Source organism: Symphalangus syndactylus, chromosome 18 (genome assembly GCF_028878055.3).
Source record: "Symphalangus syndactylus isolate Jambi chromosome 18, NHGRI_mSymSyn1-v2.1_pri, whole genome shotgun sequence".
Lineage (NCBI taxonomy): Eukaryota > Metazoa > Chordata > Mammalia > Primates > Hylobatidae > Symphalangus > Symphalangus syndactylus.
Window position 1 is genome coordinate 70,644,381 of NC_072440.2, and position 19,930 is coordinate 70,664,310.

At 42.7% G+C, this 19,930-nt stretch overlaps 1 protein-coding gene across 5 annotated transcripts in view; it reads right to left on the reverse strand.

Moving 5' to 3' along the window:
• LARGE1 (LARGE xylosyl- and glucuronyltransferase 1) overlaps nucleotides 1-19,930 on the reverse strand; it is a 641,552-nt gene that overhangs the window by 361,261 nt on the left and 260,361 nt on the right. For all 5 annotated transcript variants that reach the window (XM_055254495.2, XM_055254491.2, XM_055254492.2 and 2 more), the window contains exon 3: nucleotides 10,666-10,967. In XM_055254495.2, coding sequence (XP_055110470.2) covers nucleotides 10,666-10,967 — 302 coding nt within the window. The remainder of the gene's footprint in view (nucleotides 1-10,665; nucleotides 10,968-19,930) is intronic.

Sequence of the window (19,930 nt, forward strand, 5' to 3'; positions counted from 1 at the left end):
CCAGAATAGACCTGAACCGGAAAGGCAAGAAAAATACACATATCCATACACACATGTGCATGAGTGAAGATCAAAGGGGATCATTCTGCTCCAACTTCTGAGGCACACAGAGGCCAGGCCATCACTGAAACAGCACTGCACAGGCAACAGAAATATGCAAGAATAAGACAGGCAGCTATTTGAAAGACACATAATTACCAAATGATAAGAGGGCAAAGGGACTGATGAGGGCCCGTTGTTCCTATCACCAGATAGCTCAGCTGACAGCCTTGGCATATTGATAGAGGAGTTTTCAGAAATGCTTTCAGAGCCCAGAGAAGTTTCTGCAACACCCACAGATGGTGGCAGCATCTCTGGTTACGTGGCCCTGCACCATGACAGGATGTCAAGATGAGCTTCAGCACTTGGAACCAAAAAGTGCTGTGATGAAGGGAGTTTCTATTTTGACTCTACTGACTGACATTTCTTGTCTGCCTCTATGGCTTTTTCGTTAAAATCCTTAAAGACACCAAATGAGGGAGACAGAGGAAGTGCACTGCTCACGGGTAGGAGGCCAGCACCTTGCAGAGAGTGTGCTTTGAAATAAGACTGCAGCAGGCCAAGACTTTTAAGCGCATGTAGTGGAGGTTCTGAACAGGACCAGGGGTTCCTCATAGAAGAATTCTATCAAAAATAACGTTTTAAGAATCTAAGAAGTTAACATGATCAGTAAACACAAAGAAAGAGAAGAAAAACAAAACCTAATTGTCAGGTACAAAAGACTAGAAAATAAGTTATACTAAAAGTCAACATGGTAGTTCAAGCAGACACCCAGCTAGCTGCAGGAGATTTTTTTCATACCCCAGTGGTGGCTGGAATCCCAGTGAGACAGAACCGTTCACTCCCCTGGAAAGGGGGCTGAAGCCAGGGGGCCAAGTGGTCTCACTCAGCGGGTCTCACTCCCACGGAGCCCAGCAAGCTAAGAACCACTGGCTTGAAATTCTTCCCACCAGCACAGCAGTCTGAAGTCTACCTGGGATGATTGAGCATGGTGGAGAAAGGGGCGTCCGCCACACTGAGGCTTGAGTACGCGGTTTTCCCCTCACAGTGTTAACTCTGACTGTGCAGAACTTACCACGGCATGGCAAAGCACCTGGGGCCAGACTGTCTCTCTAGATTCCTCCTCACTGGGCAGGGCACCTCTGAAAGAATGGCAGCAGCTCCAGTCAGGGGCTTACAGATAAAACTCCCATCTCTGTGAGACAGAGCACCTGGGGCAAAAGGTGGCTGTGGGCACAGCTTCAGCAGACTTAAACATTCCTGCCTGCTGGCTCTGAAGAGAGCAGCAGATCTCCCAGCACAGCAACTCAAGCTCTGCTAAGGGACAGACTCCACCTCCTCAAGTGGGTCCCTGACTCCCGTGCCTCCTGATTGGGAGACACCTCAAACAGGAGAGCTCCGGCTGGCAACAGGCGGGTGCCCCTCTGGGACAAAGCTTCCAGAGGAAGGAGCAGGCAGCAATCTTTGCTGTTCTGAAGCCTCCACTGGTGATACCCAGGCAAACAGGGTATGGAGTGGACCTCCACCAAACTCCAGCAGACCTGCAGAAGAGGGGCCTGTTAGAAGGAAAACTAACAAACATAAAGCAATAACATCAACATCAACAAATAGGATGCCCACAAAAAAGGCCATCAGCCTCCAAGATCAAAGGTAGATAAATCTATGAAGATGAAGAAAAACCACTGCAAAAATGCTGAAAATAACAAAAACCAGAATGCCTCTTCTCCTCCAAATGATCACAACTCCTCTCCAGCAATGGCACAAAACCAGATGGAGAATGAGTTTGACCAATTGACAGAAGTAGGCTTCAGAAGATGGGTAATAACAAACTCCTCTGAGCTAAAGGAGCATATTCTAACCCAATGCAAGGAAGTGAAGAACATTGAAAAAAGTTACAGGAATTGCTAACTAGAATAACCAGTTTATAGAAGAATATCAATGACCTGATGGAACTGAAAAACATAGCACAAGAACTTCGTGAAGCATACACAAGTATCGATAGCTGAATCAATCAAGCAGAAGAAAGGATATCAGAGATTGAAGATCAACTTAATGAAATAAAGTGTGAAGACAAAATTAAAGGAAAAAAATGAAAAGTAATAAACAAAGCCTCCAAGAAATATGGGACTATGTGAAAAACCCAAACCTACATTTCACTGGTGTACCTGAAAGTGACGGAGAGAATGGAACCAAGTTGGAAAACACTCTTCGGGTTATTATCCAGGAGAACTTCCCCAACCTAGCAAGACAGGCCAACATTCAAATTCAGGAAATACAGAGAACACCACAAAGATACTCTTCCAGAAAGGCAATCCCAAGACACATAATCGTCAGATTCTCCAAGGCTGAAACAAAGGAAATAATGTAAAGAGCATCTAGAAAGAAAGGTCAGGTTACCTATGAAGGGAAGCCCATCACACTAACAGCAGATCAGTATGCCGAAACCCCACAAGCCAGAAGAGAATAGAGATCAATATTCAATATTCTTAAAGAAAAGAATTTTCAAACCAGAATTTCATAACCGGCCAAACTGTGTTTCATAAGCGAAGGAGAAATAAAATCCTTTACAGACAAGCAAATCGTCCTGAAGGATTTTGTCACCACTAGGCCTGCCTTACAAGAGCTTCTGAAGGAAGCACTAAATATGGAAAGGAAAAACTATTACCAGCCAATGCAAAAACATACCAAATTATAAAGATCAATGACATTATGAAGAAACTGCATCAACTAATGTGCAAAATAACCAGCTAGCATCATGATGACAGGATCAAATTCACACATAACAGTATTAACCTTAAATGTAAATGGGCTAAATGCCTCAGTTAAAAGACACAGACTGGCAAATTGGATAAAGAGTCAAGACCCATCAGTATGCTGTATTCAGGAGACCCATCTCACATGCAAAGATACACATAAGCTCAAAATAAAGAAATGGAGGAATATTTACCAAGCCAATGGAAAATGGAAAGCAAAAAAAAAAAAAAAAAAAAAAAGCAGGAGATGCAATCCTATAAAATCCTCTGATAAAACAGACTTTAAATCAACAAAGATCAAAAGAGACAAAGAAGTGCATTACATAATGGTAAAGGGATCAAGGCAACATGAAGAGCTAACTATCCTAAATATATATGCACCCAATACTGGAGCACGCAGATTCATTAAGTTCTTAGATATCTACAAAGAGACTTAGACTCCCACACAATAATAGTGGGAGACTTTAATACCCCATTGTCAGTATTAGACAGATCAATGAGCAGAAAATTAACAAGAATATTCAGGACTTGAACTCAGCTCTGGACCAAGCGGACTTAACAGATATCTACAGAACTCCCCATCCCAAATCAACAGAATATACATTCTGCCCAGCACCATAAAGCACTTATTCTGAAATCGACCACATAATTGGAAATAAAACACTCCTCAGCAAATGCAAAGAATGGAAATCATAACAAACAGTCTCAGATGACAGTGCAATCAAATTAGAACTCAGGATTAAGAAACTCACTCAAAACTGCACAGCTACATGGAAACTGAACAACATGCTCCTGAATGACTACTAGGTAAATAACAAAATCAAGGCAGAAATAAATAAGTTCTCTGAAACCAATGAGAACAAAGACACCACATACCAGAATCTCTGGAACACAGCTAAAGCAGTGTTTATAGGGAAATTTATAGCACTAAATGCCCATAACAGAAAGCAGGAAAGATCTAAAACTGACACCCTAACAACTAGAGAAGCAAGAGCAAACAAATTCAAAACCTAGCAGAAGACAAGAAATAACTAAGATCAGAGCAGAAACAAATGGAAAAACATTCCATGCTCATGGATGAAGGAGATAGAGACACAAAAAACCCTTCAAAAAAAATCAATGAATCCAGGAGTTGGTCTTTTAAAAAGATTAACAAAATATATAGGCCACTAGCTAGACTAATAAAGAAGAAAAGGGAGAAGAACCAAATAGACACAATGAAAGATGATAAAGGGGATATCACCACTGATTCCACAGAAATACAAACTACCATCAGAGAATACTGTAAACATCTCTACACAAATAAACTAGGAAATCTGGAAGAAATGGATACATTCCTGGACATATACACCCTCCCAAGACTAAACCAGGAAGAAATCGAATCCCTGAATAGACCAATAACAAGTTCTGAAATTGAGGCAGTAATTAATAGCCCACCAACCAAAAAAAGCCCAGGACCAGATGGATTCACAGCCAAATCTTACCAGAGGTACAAAGAGGAGCTGGTGTCATTCCTTCTGAAACTATTCCAAACAATAAAAAAAGAGCGATTCCTCCCTAACTCATTTTATGAGGCCAGCATCACCCTGATACCAAAACCTGGCAGAGACACAACAAAAAAAGAAAATTTCAGGCCAATATCCCTGATGAACATCAATGTGAAAATCCTCGATAAAATACTGGCAAACCGAATCCAGCAGCACATTAAAAAGCTTACCCACCACTATCAAGTTGGCTTCATCCCTGGGATGCAAGGCTGGTTTAACACATGCAAATCAATAAATGTAATCCATCACATAAACAGAACCAATGACAAAAACCACATGATTATATCAATAGATGCAGAAAAGGTCTTCAATAAAATTCAACACTCCTTCATGCTAAAAACACTCAATAAACTAGGTATTGATGGAACAAATCTCAAAATAACAAGAGCTATTTATGACAAACCCGTAGCCAATATCATACTGAATGGGCAAAGGCTGGAAGCATTCCATTTGAAAACTGGCACAAGACAAGGATGCCCTCTCTCATCACTCCTATTTAACATAGTGTTGGAAGTTCTGGCCAGGGCAATCAAGCAAGAGAAAGAATTAAAGGGTATTCAAACAGGAAGTAAGGAAGTGAAATTGTCTCTGTTTGCAGATGACATGATTATATATTTAGAAAACCCCATCTTCTCAGCCCAAAACTCCTTAAGCTGATAAGCAACTTCAGCAAAATCTCAGGATACAAAACCAAGGTGCAAAAATGACAAGCATTCCTATACACCAATAACAGACAGAGAGCCAAATCATGAGTGAACTCCCATTCACAATTGCTACAAAGAACATAAAATACTGAGGAATACAACTTACAAGGGTTATGAAGGACCTCTTCAAGGAGAACTACAAACCACTGCTCAAGGAAATAAGAGGACCCAAACAAATGGAAAAACATTCCATGCTCATAGATAGGAAAACCAATATCGTGAAAGTGGCCATACTGCCCAAAGTAATGTATATATTCAATGCTATTCCCATCAAGCTACCACTGACTTTCTTCAAAGAATTAGAAAAAACTACTTTAAATTTCATATGGAACGAAAAAAGAGCCCGTATAGCCAAGACAATCTTAAACAAAAAGAACAAAGCTGGAGGCATCATGCTACCTGACTTCAAACTATACTACAAGGCTACAGTAACCAAAGCAGCATGGTACTCCTACAAGGCTACAGTAACCAAAACAGCATGGTACTGGTACCAAAACAGATATATAGACCAATGGAACAGAACAGAGGCTGCAGAAATTAACCACACATTTACAACCATCTGATCTTTGACAAACCTGACAAAAACAAGAAATGGGGAAAGGATTTCCTATTTAATAAATGGTGCTGGAAAAACTGGCTAACCATATGCAGAAAACTGAAACTGGACCCCTTCCTTACACCTTATACAAAAATTAACTCAAGATGGATTAAAGACTTAAACATAAGACCTAAAACCATAAAAAACCTAGAAGAAAACCTAGGCAATACCATTCAGGATACAGTCATGGGCAAAGACTTCATGACTGAAACACCAAAAGCAGTGTCAACAAAAGCCAAAATTGACAAATGGGATCTAATTAAAGAGCTTCTGCACAGCAAAAGAAACTATCATCAGAGTAAACAGGCAACCTACAGAACGGGAGAAAATTTTTGCAATCTATCCATCTGACAAAGGGCTAATACCCAGAATCTACAAGGAACTTAAACAAATTTACAAGAAAAAAACAAATGACCCCATCAAAAAGTGGTGAAGGTATGAAGAGACACTTCTCAAAAGAAGACATTTACACGGCCAACAAACATACGAAGAAAAGCTCAGCATCACTGGTCATCAAAGAAATGCAAATCAAAACCACAATGAGATACCATCTCATGCCAGTTAGAATGGCGATCATTAAAAAGTCAGGAAATAACAGATGCTGAAAAGGATGTGGAGAAATAGGAACACTTTAATACTGTTGGTGGGAATGTAAATAAGTTTAACCATTGTGGAAGACAATGTGGTGATTCCTCAAGGATCTAGAACCAGACATACCATTTGACCCAGCAATCTACTGGGTATATACCTAAAGGATTATAAATCATTCTACCATAAAGACACATACACATGTCTGTTAACTGCAGTGCTATTCACAATAGCAAAGACTTGGAACCAACCCAAATGCCCATCAATGATAGACTGGATAAAGAAAATGCGGCACATGTACACCATGGAATATTATGCAGCCATAAAAAGAATGAGTTCATGTCCTTTGTGGGGACATGAATGAAGCTGGAAAACATCATTCTCAGCAAACTAACACAGGAACAGAAAACCAAACACCACATGTTCTCACTCGTAAGTGGGAGTTGAACAATGAGAAAGCATGGACACAGGGAGGGGAACATCACACACCAGGACCTGTCGGGGAATGGTGGGCAAGGGGAGGGAGAGCATTAGGACAAACACCTAATATATGTGGGGCATAAAACCTAGATGATGGGTTGATAGGTACTGTAAACCACCATGGCACATGTATACCTGTGTAACAAACCTGCACGTTCTGCACATGTATTCCAGAACTTAAAGTTTAAAAAAAAAAAATGTCAGCGAGTTCAAGGTCTGAATTCCTATACGACTATTTTATTTTTCAAGGAACACAGGGATAAGGAAAATTCATCAATCCTATGTGCTGCTCCTTAAAGCAGTGGTTTCCTTTTTTTTGTTTTGTTTTGTTTTTTGAGATGGAGTCTCACTCTGTTGCCCAGGCTGGAGTGCAACGGCATGACCTCAGCTCACTGCAACCTCCGCCTCCCAGGTTCAAACGATTCTCCTGCTTCAGCCTCCCAAGTAGCTGGGATTTCAGGCACCCTCCACCACGCCCAGCAATTTTTTTGTATTTTTAGTGGAGACAGGATTTCACCATGTTGGCCAGGCTGGTCTGAAACTCCTGACCTCAGGTGATCCACCCACCTCGGCCTGCCAAAGTGCTGGGATTATAGGCATGAGCCACTGTGTCCAGCCTAAAGCAGTGGTTTCCAAACAATCTCCCCTGTCTTAGAATCATCTGGATAGATTCTTTTGTTAAATATCCATATTCTCAGATGCTACTCCCAGAGATTCTTAGTCAGTAGGTCTAGGGTAGGTCTCATGGATACACGTTTTTGATATGTAATTCTAACACACAGCCAAGTTTGAGAACCACCCATGTGATAGACATTGTTCATTGTGACCACAGTAACAGAACTCCAGAATGTTCCAGAAAAACATGGCTTCCTTGAGTAAAATCTATCTGTTCCAGGCTCTCTTGGACCTAGGTGGCAGCTAAGGGTATCCCTGTAACTAAGTTGTGTCAATAGGATCTAAAAGGATCTGAAGTGTGAAATTTCCAAGATACATTCTTTAAGGAAAGTGGTATGTCCCACCTTAACACTTCTTTCCTGCCAGCTGGAATGTGGACAACATAGCTAAAGCTCTGACAATCATTCCGGGTCATGAGACGACTTTGGGAATGTCAATCAAGCAGGCTGGGGTGAAAGATAAAGAAATCCCAAATCCCCAATACTGCCATCCCTACACTGATGGCCTCCAGACATCTTAAACACAATGAGAAAGAAGATGCAAATCTTGCTTAAGTCAGTGTTAGTTGGGATTTTTGATAACCTGCAGTGAAATCTAAGACTGATACAACTAACTACATTAGAATTTCCCTCAAGTTCCAATATCCATTGTCACCACTGAAATAGTACAAGGCAGGAACTTGATTTTTTTTTTTTTTCTTTTGAGATGGAGTTTTGCTCTGTCGCCCAGGCTGGTGTGCTGTGGCACGATCTTGGCTCACTGCAATCTCCGCTTCCTGGGTTTAAACGATTCTCCTGCCTCAGCCTCCCAAGTAGCTGGGACTACAGATGCACACCACCACATCCGGCTAATTTTTGCTACTTTTAGTAGAGATGGGGTTTCACCATGTTGGCCAGGATGGTCTTGATCTGTTGACCTTGCGATCCACCCAGCTCGGACTCCCAAAGTGCTGGGATTACAGGCGTGAGCCACTGTGCCAGGCCCAGAACTTGATTTTAATCCAGAGTTTGCAAATGAGGAAACTGAGCCACAGAAAAGTGATCTTACTTGCTCAAAGCCACATAGCTATTAAACTAGAAATAGGGCCAGGATTCAGACTCACAACTCCCAGCTTCAAAAGCCAATAGTCTTTGGTCTACACAATTGTGCAGGGGACTCCGAAATTACAATGAGTATTTCTCAGAAGACTGAGCAGGGGAGTGAAACTCTTGGCTAGGGAGATTACAGAAGGAAGAGAAATGTCCCCGCAAACACAAATCATTTTCTCTTTTTTATGCCTGCTTTTCCCCTTTTCCTTTTTATTTTTCCCTTCTCGATTCTTATTTGTTCTTTAGGTTCTACGTCATAATAGTGTAAATACGCTTGGGGAAAAAATTTGCTCATTTTGGGCCATCTCACCTGGGTAGCAGAGTTCCCATCCAAACTAACCCTTTCTAAACCAACACCATGGCTGTGATCTGCTAGCAGAGAACCTGAAAGAAATCAAATATGCCTTCAACAAGGCAAGAACAGAAGATCCCTAAATTAGGGGCCTCCCCAGACCAGCCAAGACCAAAGGAATTTGTTAACGTGGCTGAATGCCGGTTTTCATACATAGAGATATTAAGTAACACAAGCCACTGACAGTGGTTCTCAAAGACTAAAGGGCACTGGGCCCGGCATACAGTCAGGGCTGAATAAATGTGCAGCATTCATCACGTCCTGACATTTGTGTTTATTTGTTTATCATCTCTCCCCCTACCTCTGATGACAGAATGTAAGAACCAGAGGGGAGGGGGTTCTGTCTTTTTTGTTGTTGTTCACTGCTGTTTCCCAACACATAAAACAGAGTGAGATACAAAACATGAGTGCAATATGTTTGCTGAACGAATGGATAAAAAAAATGAATGATGATGATGGAGTAGAACCACCTCCTAGTGGGCTTGGCTGAAGGACCAACTTGTGACATCCCGAATCCCGCTATGATGGACGTTTGTTTCACATCGTTCCTACTCATATGACAGATTCCTCGTTGGACATCCTCTGTCGGATGCCCTCTACCTCTCCACCAATCCATTCTTCAACCAGGCTTGAGAAACCTGAGAAATGCTCCTATCCTCAGGGGCTCTCCTTGTCCTCCTCACTCACCACTGAACTTCCAAAGAACTTAGTTTACATCACTGAGGAAGCCATTTTTTAGTGACATTGGATAGTCTCATTGGATAGTATCACCAATATTACTAATAATCCCATTCACTAGAATAGCAGACTACAGTTTGTCAAGTGTTCTCTCTTTAGGGAGTTTGAAGTCTAACCACTCTTTATTCCAGAAAATGGAATAAAGAAACAGCAGGTCCTGTCTATGTTTAACTAAGAATAGTAAAAACTAACCATAATTTTGAAAATGTACTATGTACTAGGCGCCAGTCAAGCCTTTATATGGCCATCCTGTTTAATTCTCACAAATACTCCATGAAGCAGGTATTATTTCCTGAAGCTTACTGATGAGACACCTGGAGTTCACAGAAGTTATGCAACTGGATCAAGGGTACTCACTGCATAAATCACTAAAGCTGGGATATGAATTCAGTCTTGCCCATCTCTCAAAAGGCCTTCCTATGAATAGGCATGCCCTAATTCATCTCCACCATGAGAACTGGAAACAGTGGGGAAAGAGTGTATGTGTCTTCACTGCACATAGAAGCATGGATGCAGGTATTTGAGGAAATAGAGGACAATAAATATCCCACATTTCCAAAGAGCTGCTAAGAAAGAAAGCATACCCTAAAAGGGGAGAAGTGATATTAAGCTACAAAAGTTCAAATTACTTCTTTAGATAAGGAACAAGTGTGTGGTTTTGAACTGGAGAGGCTGTTTATATAGTGAAGTGATAATGAGGTCTAAGAGAACTGCCCAACTGGGCCACAACTCCAGGTGTACCATTCCCACTATAGTCTAAGAAACGGGGGCCCACAGGATGATAGCTAGGTGTAGAAACCCTGCGTATGTCAAAATGAACCACACAGAAACAAGCGGTAGGTTCCATCAGTGAGCTCCTCTTAGTATCTGTAGATTACGCTTTCTTATTCCCACTTTCAGATGGGACAACGGAGCCTCAGAGAGGCTAAATGACTTGTCAGGCCATTCAGCAAAGTTAGTGAGCAAGCCAGACTTATACACCCGGGCTAGAATCAAGAATGCCAGCTCTTGGCATCTGGCTGTGTTTCCAGGAGGCATCTGCAAAGGGTGAGGGCAATCAGGACTTTGGACAACTTCCTCCCCAGGCTCCAGGTGCCCCTTACCTCGCATTTCTCCACGACCGGCTGCTGCCCACACTCGGAGCTGTTGCCTGCCACGATGCCAGCCCGAAGGTTCTCGCTGTCTCCAGTGCCCTCCTCCATGGAGTAGGTCTTGGAGTGGTTGCCTCGGCGATGGGCTGGGGCTCGGCCCTGGGCCAGGCTGAGTTGCCTGCGGAGGGCGCGGTTCTCCTCCTCCACCTCGCGCATGCGCACCTCCAGGCTCTCACGCTCCCGCTGGCTGGAGGCCGTGTACCTGGGGCTGTGTGCCTGGGACTCCAGCGGAGACAAAGACACGGGTTTTCCATCTGGGGAGCGAAACACCAGGGAAGCGTTAACCTGGATGAACAATGCCTCAAGCCCCTCCAAGTTCCCCAGACATCCCTTACTACATGGCGAGGCTCCTTGCACAATCCCATGTTTAAGGAAAACAGATGGAAAGTGAGTTACAAATAAATGCATCCAGATTGAACTGGGAACAAAGTTGAGAACAGAACAACTTATTATGGCGATAAAAGCTAATATGCCTTTTAGAGAAGACAATCATAATAAAATTGTTTCTAATTAAATGCACTGTCTTCCTCTCCCTACTTGGCATGTTTCTAGGTAGGCTTCTTAACAATAAAGAATTATGAATACAAAGTGGGGGGATTGGGGAGAACGACAAGGGAGGGGAGGAGGAGTACCAGGAAGTGGAGGAGAGCAAAAGAGGAAGAGAAGGAGTAAAAAGAAAAAAATTACAGGCCAGGCGAGGTGGCTCACGCCTGTGATCCCAGCACTTTGGGAGACCAAGACGGGCGGATCACGAGGTCAGGAGATCGAGATTATCCTGGCTAACACGGTGAAACCCTGTCTCTACTAAAAATACAAACAACAAAAAAAAAATTAGCCAGGCTTGGTGGCACACGCCTGTAGTCCCAGCTACTTGGGAGGCTGAGGCAGGATAATGGCATGAACCTGGGAGGTAGAGCATGCAGTAGGCTGAGATCGCACCACTGCACTCTAGCCTGGGCCACAGAATGAGACTCTGTCTCAAAAAAAAAAAAAAAAAAAAGAAAGAAAAGAAAAAAGATAATAATAATGACTAAGTTTATTGAGCTCTTCCTATGCAAACTCCTACACATCTTTCAAAATCCTGTTTTAAAAGCATCACCTCTCAGGGGAAACCTTCCTCCATTTGCCGGCAAGATATCCTTCCACATATTCCAAAATAATTTGTATGTAGCGCTATGAAAACATGTATCTGCCATACTGTATTTGGTAAACTGCTTTACTAAATGTTGCCTATGAAGACTGGGAGTTCAATGTAGGCAAAGGAGGGTCTTACCTGTCTTTGTGGTAACATGTCACAAGGTCTGAGAAATGCTAGAAGGGTGGATGCATGGCTCCATGCCAAGAATAAAATATTAAAAGCAACAAGGAAAAAAGAAGTAGAAGCATGACCCATCTCATGGTTTTCCCAGAAAAACAGTTAACCATTAAAGTGAGTGCCAGCAACACTCCATGTAACAATCATACAACCCTGCAATAAATCTGAGGCATGGCTGGGTGTGGTGGCTCACGCCTGTAATCCCAGCATTTTGGGAGGCCAAGGCAGGCAAATCACGAGGTCAGGAGATCGACACCATCCTGGCCAAGCTGGTGAAACCCCGTCTTTACTAAAATACAAAAAGTTAGCCAGGCATGGTGGCACGCACCTGTATACAATCCCAGCTACTTGTGAGGCTGAGGCAGGGGAATTGCTCGAACCCTAGAGGCAGGGGTTGCAATGAGCTGAGATTGCACTACTGCATTCTACCCTGGTGACAGAGCAAGACTCTGTCTCAAAACAAAAAACAAAAACAAAAACAACACAAAAAACTGAGGCACAGAGAGGATAACCAGGTCTCTCAATGTGACGCCACTAGAATGGTGGTGTCAGAATTCGCACCCAGGTCTCTCTGATATCTGGGCCTGTACACTCTCCACTTCAATAAACTTTCATTATAGGCTATTCAGAGAGCTAACATTAAAAAAAAAAAAAAAAAACACTTATTAGTATAAAAACCCCATCTCCCAAGGATACTTATATCACCTTGTATACAGTAGGCGCTCAAGGCATGCTTACTGTTCAGGAGTCCCAGGGGCACAAGGCATACCCAAAGCTATCACTTATTTCTGTTTCCACTCTGCAGAAATCCTGGGCTCCAGCTATATTTACAGCCACCTCAGGGGTTACCAAGCAAAAAAAGCTTATCTCTAGAAAATCATCCTCTCTCAGCTGCCTGTCAAAAAAACGCTCCTCTTTTTCCATACTTCAAGTTTTTCCTTCCTGCCCAGACCCCTGAGCTTCAAAACTATCCCAGAGAGTCTCTGTGACTCACAAACTTGAGGATCAAAGAATGTGATGAATTACACCCTGCAGGTCTCACTTGTGCTTGTGTCAGCCTCTGCCCAGGACTTTTTGATGTATCTTTGGACCTTAACAAATATGACTCATTTTTTTTCTCTTAATCACCTCAGGGTTAAACGCCTAAGCACCTGGTCTTCTCCTATCAATGCAACAAATATGACTCAATGAATCGCACTGCCTGGGACCACAAATCAAAGGCCGACGCAGAATCAGTAGGGGACATGAAATCACAGGTTGATTAGGGTTGCATTGTCACCGACTGGCCAATTACAAGCTTCAACCCAAGCTTTTGAAACCTGTCTCCCTGTTTGGTACAACTGAGAATGAAAAAGAATAGGCAGCTATTAATAACTGCGTTTTCTCAACCAACATCGACCCTTTGAGCAGGGGTGGGTAAAGATGAACCTCTGGCTTCCTCAGGAGTTACACCTTCTGTAGTGTCTATCATGGATCTGCACCACGCTAGGTCGTTCATGCTGATAATGCCTTAGGTTGCTATCAGTACAATGAAGTAGTAATAGTTATCCCTATTACTGATGCAGAAACCGAGACTAAAGTTTAAACCGTGTTCCTATTATGTTGTGCTCAGCTATGCTCCTGCATTTATGTGCTCAGTTAGAGGTAAAGACGCTCCGGAGACTGAGATGGTCTTCCTTCTCAGGAAAGGATTTTGGAGCATTTAGGCAGAAATGCAGGAAGCTCAACAGGGTCTCAGGGTCTCTAGAAAATTAACAGATGGGACCTGTAAGTTTCCTCTTTGGAGGAGTTACATCAATGCTCTGAGCTTCGATTTTCTTTTCTGTGAAATGGGAACATAAAATGTTCCAGTAAGAGTGAAGGGAGGCAGGCTTAAGCAAGACAACAAAATACAGAGCACTGTGTCCCTTATTGGGAGGCGCTTGGCATCAGTGAGTTCCTGTGACCCTTTCTCAGTGAGGGAAGGTGATGTCATGGGTAAGATGAGTTGATGATGTAATTTAAGGTGTAAAGCACCATGTATTTTCAGAACACAGAGTTCTTCTGTGTGTTGTATGGGGGAACAAGCAGTCAACAGACCTTGGCTTCCTTTGAGATATACTCCGAGAGGAGGCACTGCTGAGCTTCCTGCCTTCATCCTTAGCCGGCTCGTGGTTAATCCTTAAGAACACGGAGAAGCAGGCAGGCAGGCTTCACCAAAGAGGCCAGGTCACATTCTCTAGCCCCTCTCCTGAAAGTCCCGTATTTTAAACATTTACGTAAATTATGATTGTCTGATTGTGGGCTTAAGAGAAATGCTATCGACATCCTGTGTCCATTTCTCCCCTGCTTTAGACCTCAAATGGTTTTAACCAAACTTAACTCTCAAAGACGTGCAGGGGTTTTCCCACTTTTAAAAGCCCTATAGATTTGTCACCAATGAGGCCACAACTAAATAATTAATGTCAGGTCTCAGAGGAACCAACGTTGAAAAAAGCAACATTCATGCTGTGCCCAAATCCTGGCATGGAGGAAGTGCTCAATTAATGGCAGAATTGTTGTTTCCAGTTTGTTTGTTTGTTTGTTTTAAAGGTCCCTTATCTTGAGCCAGCCCTTCCTTTTCCTCAAGCCAGTTTCGCCTTCTGAAAGGCGGGGTCCTGGAGATGTGCTCCGAGTCCCCTCTCAGCTCTAACTCTCCATAGCTGTGAGGTCCAGATGATCCCAACACCGCATGATCAGAAGTGAATAGTGGGCCCTGCTGCCTTGCCAGATTCACAGCTCATTCTTGTTTTATTCATCCTGACTCTTGCTTTTATTCCTGACTATTCCTTTTTCTGGCTCCTGATCTCTTTGCTCAGGCTTCTCCTGACTCTCTGGGAGTAGGAGGAGGAGAGAGGGGCAGGGTAGTGAACAGCCAGCCTCCTTAAATACGGTTTGCATTTCTCTGTTATGTTTTATATGCACTGGTCCCTCCCAGGAACGCTCCTCAAGCTTTGTGTATAGGTCGTAGTTATAAAGCCCACTACATATGATTTTATGGCTATGTAAACAACTGTGCCCACACTGATATTTCTCAAACTACCAGTGGTGAAGACAGCAAGAGAGGCATGGAAGCACAAGGAGCTTGGGTGAAGAACCAGTTTTTCTCCCTCCCCCAATCCATCCTGGATAAAAATTTGCCCCTAACACTCAAAGGTAAAACAGAGCTTGGCCCACGTGTAACTCATCACTTGAATTAAACAAACAGGTCTACACTACGTTAATCAAGACTATTGATCATACACTTGATGCTGGCCACAAAGTCCATTTGCTCTAGATGTTTCTAAAATGCTTAGTCTCAAGTTCCATATGTATCTTGTTGCAGACCAGCAACAGTTAGAGGATATGGTTAATTTTATGTGTCAACTCAACTGGGCCAGGTGGTACCCAAATATGTGATCAGACATCATTCTGGGTGTTTTTTTTTTTAAAGGTGTTTTCGGATGAGGTTAACATTTAAATTGGTAGACAGAGTAAAGCAGGTGTCCTTCCCTGGTGTGGGTTGGCTACCTCCCATTAGTTGAAGGCATGAATAGGACAAAAATGCTGACCATCCTCCAAATTCAAGAGAACTCATCTTGCCTGACAGCCTTTGAATTGGGACATCATCTTTTTCTTGCCTTCAAACTCAAACTGAATCACCAGATCTTCCTGGGTCTCCAGCCTGCTGGAATTTGGACTAGAACTACACCATGAGATCTTCTGGTTCTCAGGCTTTTGGACTCAGACTAGAACTACACATCAGCTCTCCTGGGTCTCCAGCTTGCTGACGCAACCTGCAGATCTTGGAACTTGTCAGCTTCCATAATCATGCAAGCCAATTCCTTACATAGCTGTATATGCATACTCTATTGGTTCTGCTTCTCTAAAGAGCCCTGAAAAACACAAGGACGAACAACGGCCTGCAGATCACACCTTGAGTGGCACTGCCCAATCTCTAGTCTCCATCCCCAGGTCCTGGCATGCTCCCTACACTTAACAAGCATTTGAGGAAGAGAGAAAGAGAAGAACTAACACCTAGAACTTTTTGTTAAAAGATGGCATAAAATGCCTAGCACATCATAAACTGCCAGTTATTTTAAAAGACATCTCATTATAATATTAAATGCTGGGGAAGAGGGAGAGAGAACTGAGAAAAGCGAACAAATCAAGCAGATTAGTAAGAGCATGGGATTTGGAGTAAGAACGAGCTGAGCTTGAATTATGGTTCTTCCACTTGCTAATAAATAACTTAGGCAAAATATTTAACTTTTCTGTGACTCAGTGTCTTATGTAAAATGGGGGACATGGGAGCATAAGCATGAGTGTGTGTGTGTGTGTGTGTGTACACACAAATATTACTTCATATCAGGCTTACACAGAGTAGATACTTGTATTAGTCAATTTTCACGCTGCTGATAAAGACATAGTCGAGACTGGGTAATTTATAACAAACAAGAGGTTTAATGGACGCACAGTTCCTCATGGTTTGGGAGGCCTCACAATTATGGTGGAAGGTGAGGGAAGAATAAAGGCACATCTTACATGGTGGCAGGCAAAAAGAGAATGAGAGTGAAGTGAAAGGGGTTTCCCTTATAAAACCATCGGATCTTGTGAGACTTAATTCACTACCATGAGAATAGTATGAGGGAACCGCCCCCATGATTCAATTATCTCCCACTGCATCCCTCCCACAACACGGAATTATGGGAGCTACAGTTCAAGATGAGATTTGGGTGGGGTCACAGCCAAACCATATCAATACTCAAACTCTCTGCTGTTCTCCCAGCCCAAGCCCACTAAAGCTGCAGGCAGGGCACATAAAGGCAGAAGTGGATAGGATCCTTTGCATGTAAGTGCCTTTACCTTTGTTCCTCTATTATCTTTCCTTCCAGGTTTCTACTCTTTAGATATACACAGTCTATGTATGAACATGATGTATCGTTCTATCACGGAATACGTGTGTGTGTTGATCTGCGGTTCAGCCCACTTTCAGCTTAAAAAGTCAAACAAGACATTATTCAAAAACTAAGCTGACAACATCATCCTCCTCCCTGCAAAACTTCTCAACAAACATGAATTTATCATCGACTCTGAATCTCTGAATCCACTTGAGATGAATGTTCTGAATTAAGAATCAAAACATCTAAGACTCAGAACAAAGAAGGTAAATTGAAAATCAACCTCCGTGCAGTGCAGTGACAGAGATTAGGGACTTACCATCCAAAATGTCCTAAGTGATGATCTCAATCAATCTGAATGTGCTGAGTATCTCTGGATCTCTCCAGAGTGCTGGCATCTGGTACTGCGTGTGAGATCCACCACTTTGAAATGAATAGGACTGGGACTCATTAATGCAGGCAGGGCCAGGGCCTGGATGGGCCTCCCATGAAGGGGGCTCAGACTCTTTCAGGGGTGACAGACCCAGATCTCTCTAGTCTAGGAAAGCAAACTCTTGCACTTAGTACCAGATTTCAGGAAAGCTGTCCGGTTGCATCATCCTGCCCGTGATAAAGACACTACATCCCTAACCTTTATATGGCAAAATCTCCCTACGTACAATCTGTCGCTGAAGCCTGCCAATTCTTTCTTCCTGATGTTTGAAGCACTTGCTCTTCTCATTTGATTTCAAACATCTCATCCGAAGCCAAGCCTCTTAATCTTATCCTAAAACAGGGGTCATCAAACTTTTTCTGTAAACATCCAGAGAGTCAATGTGCTTTACTTCTCAGGCTATACTATCTCTGCTTCAAGCACTTGACTGCCATTGCAGCATAAAAGCGGCCACAGAAATACATAACAAATGGCTGTGGCTGTGTTCCAGTCAAATTTTATTTCCAAACACAAGCAGAGGGCCAGATCAGGCATACTTTTTGGCCATAGATTATGGATCCTGTCCTAGAACATTGTGTGGGTCTCCTGGGCTAGTCCCCCTGCCTCCGATTTCTCCCTGTTCCTGTCAGCTCACTCACAGGTGCCATGGATAACATTCTTCAACCCTCCTTCCACCACGTTTGCAGTCTGATAATGCACAAAAACAACTCTATCTACTTCAAGGTCATCCATCAAATTCAACAAACACATGCCCTTGGGTGCTGTGTCTGCGTCGTCTCATTTTAATTTATGCAACGCTGTCATGAAGTGGGTGTTCTATTTCCATTTGACTAATTAAAAAAAAAAAGAGAAACCGGCACATGATTTAACTAGTTCCATGTCATCTTAGCAACAATGGCAGGGGGAGAGTCTTGAACCCAGGTTCACTGGCTCCAGATAAATGGCTCTTTCCGCACCAAACCGGAATGTGTCCTGTTCAACACTCTCCGAACAAGTCCAGCCTAATATGTGGTTGCGGTTATTGTTTCTGCTTCAATCCCTGGTCCCTCAGGCCAGTGGTTCTCAATCTGGGCTACCATTAAAAAACCTGGGAAACAATACAAATCTAGGTCCCAACCTAGATGAATTCATACAGCATCTCTGGAGGTGGGGGTCTAGTTATCAGCATTTAAAAAAAAATTTAATGTAATTTTAAGGTCCGGCATACATGTGCAGGAAATGCAGGTTTGTTACATAGGTAAACATGTGCCACAGTAGTTTGCTGCACAAATCGACCCATCACTTAGGTATTAAGCCCAGCATCCATTAGCTACTCTTCCTGATGCTCTCCCTCCCCCACCAACTACCCAACAGGCCCCAGTGTGTGCTGTTCCACTACTTGTGTCCATGTGCTCATTGTTCAGCTTCCACTTATGAGTGAGAACATGCGGTTTTTGGTTTTCTGTTCCTGTGTTAGTCTGCTGAGGATAATGGCTTCCAGTTTCATCCATGTCCATGCAAAGGACATCATCTCATTCCTTTTTATGGCTGCATAGTATGCCATGGTATATATGTACCACATTTTCTTTATCGAATCTATCACTGATGGGCATCTGGGTTGATTCCAGTCTTTGCTATTGGGAATAGTGCTGCAATAAACATATGTGTGCATGTATCTTTGTAATAGAATGATTTATATTCCTTTGGGTTTTCAGCATTTTTAAAAGCAGCCAATCCCATGGGATTCTCATGTGTAATCAAGGTTGAGAAATGCTGGCTGAGGCATTTCCCCAGACTCTCTAACTTAGATTCAAAGGAAGTCTTAGCATTGCCACACTTAATTATAGTATTGCTCTGACCCGGCACTCCATTTCCCTTACACAAGCCTCTACTGTATTCTCTCAGCAGCTTCCATCATGTGACCCAGACACACATGATTTCCTGGTATTGTAGCTCCTCCAAGCATAGGGCCTGCTTTGCTCCTCAGCATTGCCCTGCTTCCTGGAAGACAGTCTTCTTCAAAAGCAGTTCCCTTCTAGCCCAGCTGCCTGACTATCCAGCTTCTCTGGTTTCTGGCTCCCTTCTCTTGACCAATCACAGGTCACCTTATTCCAATAGAGGTTTCAATTTTTCATTTTCCATATGAGACTATATTCATTGAGCCATTTGTAATTTTTGTTAGAACATGCCCTCCTTTTAATTAACATAAAGATTTCACACCCTCATTCAATGCCAAATATCTAATATCATTTAATTTTTCAAAGTAAATTAAATACTGCAGCCAAAGTCATTTTAGAAAAATTTAGAAAACTCCGTTTGATCTTAAAAGTTAATTTTGATCATGAGATGTCCACAGGAGAGCTGAGTCTGCCAACGTGTCAGCAGCTTTTCTTTTCTAGGCAGTTTATAAGTCACAGCAAGACATAGGTCCAGGCTGAGCCATTTTCTTAAGTTTCAAAAGCATGGAATCAGATTTGCTGTGGGAAGGAAAATGGCAATGATGACACACAAAGGCTGCTCGCTTTTTATGAGGTACACAGGGAATGTTTTGCCCCAAAATTCCCCTAAGTGATTTTCTGGAAGTTATCTTTG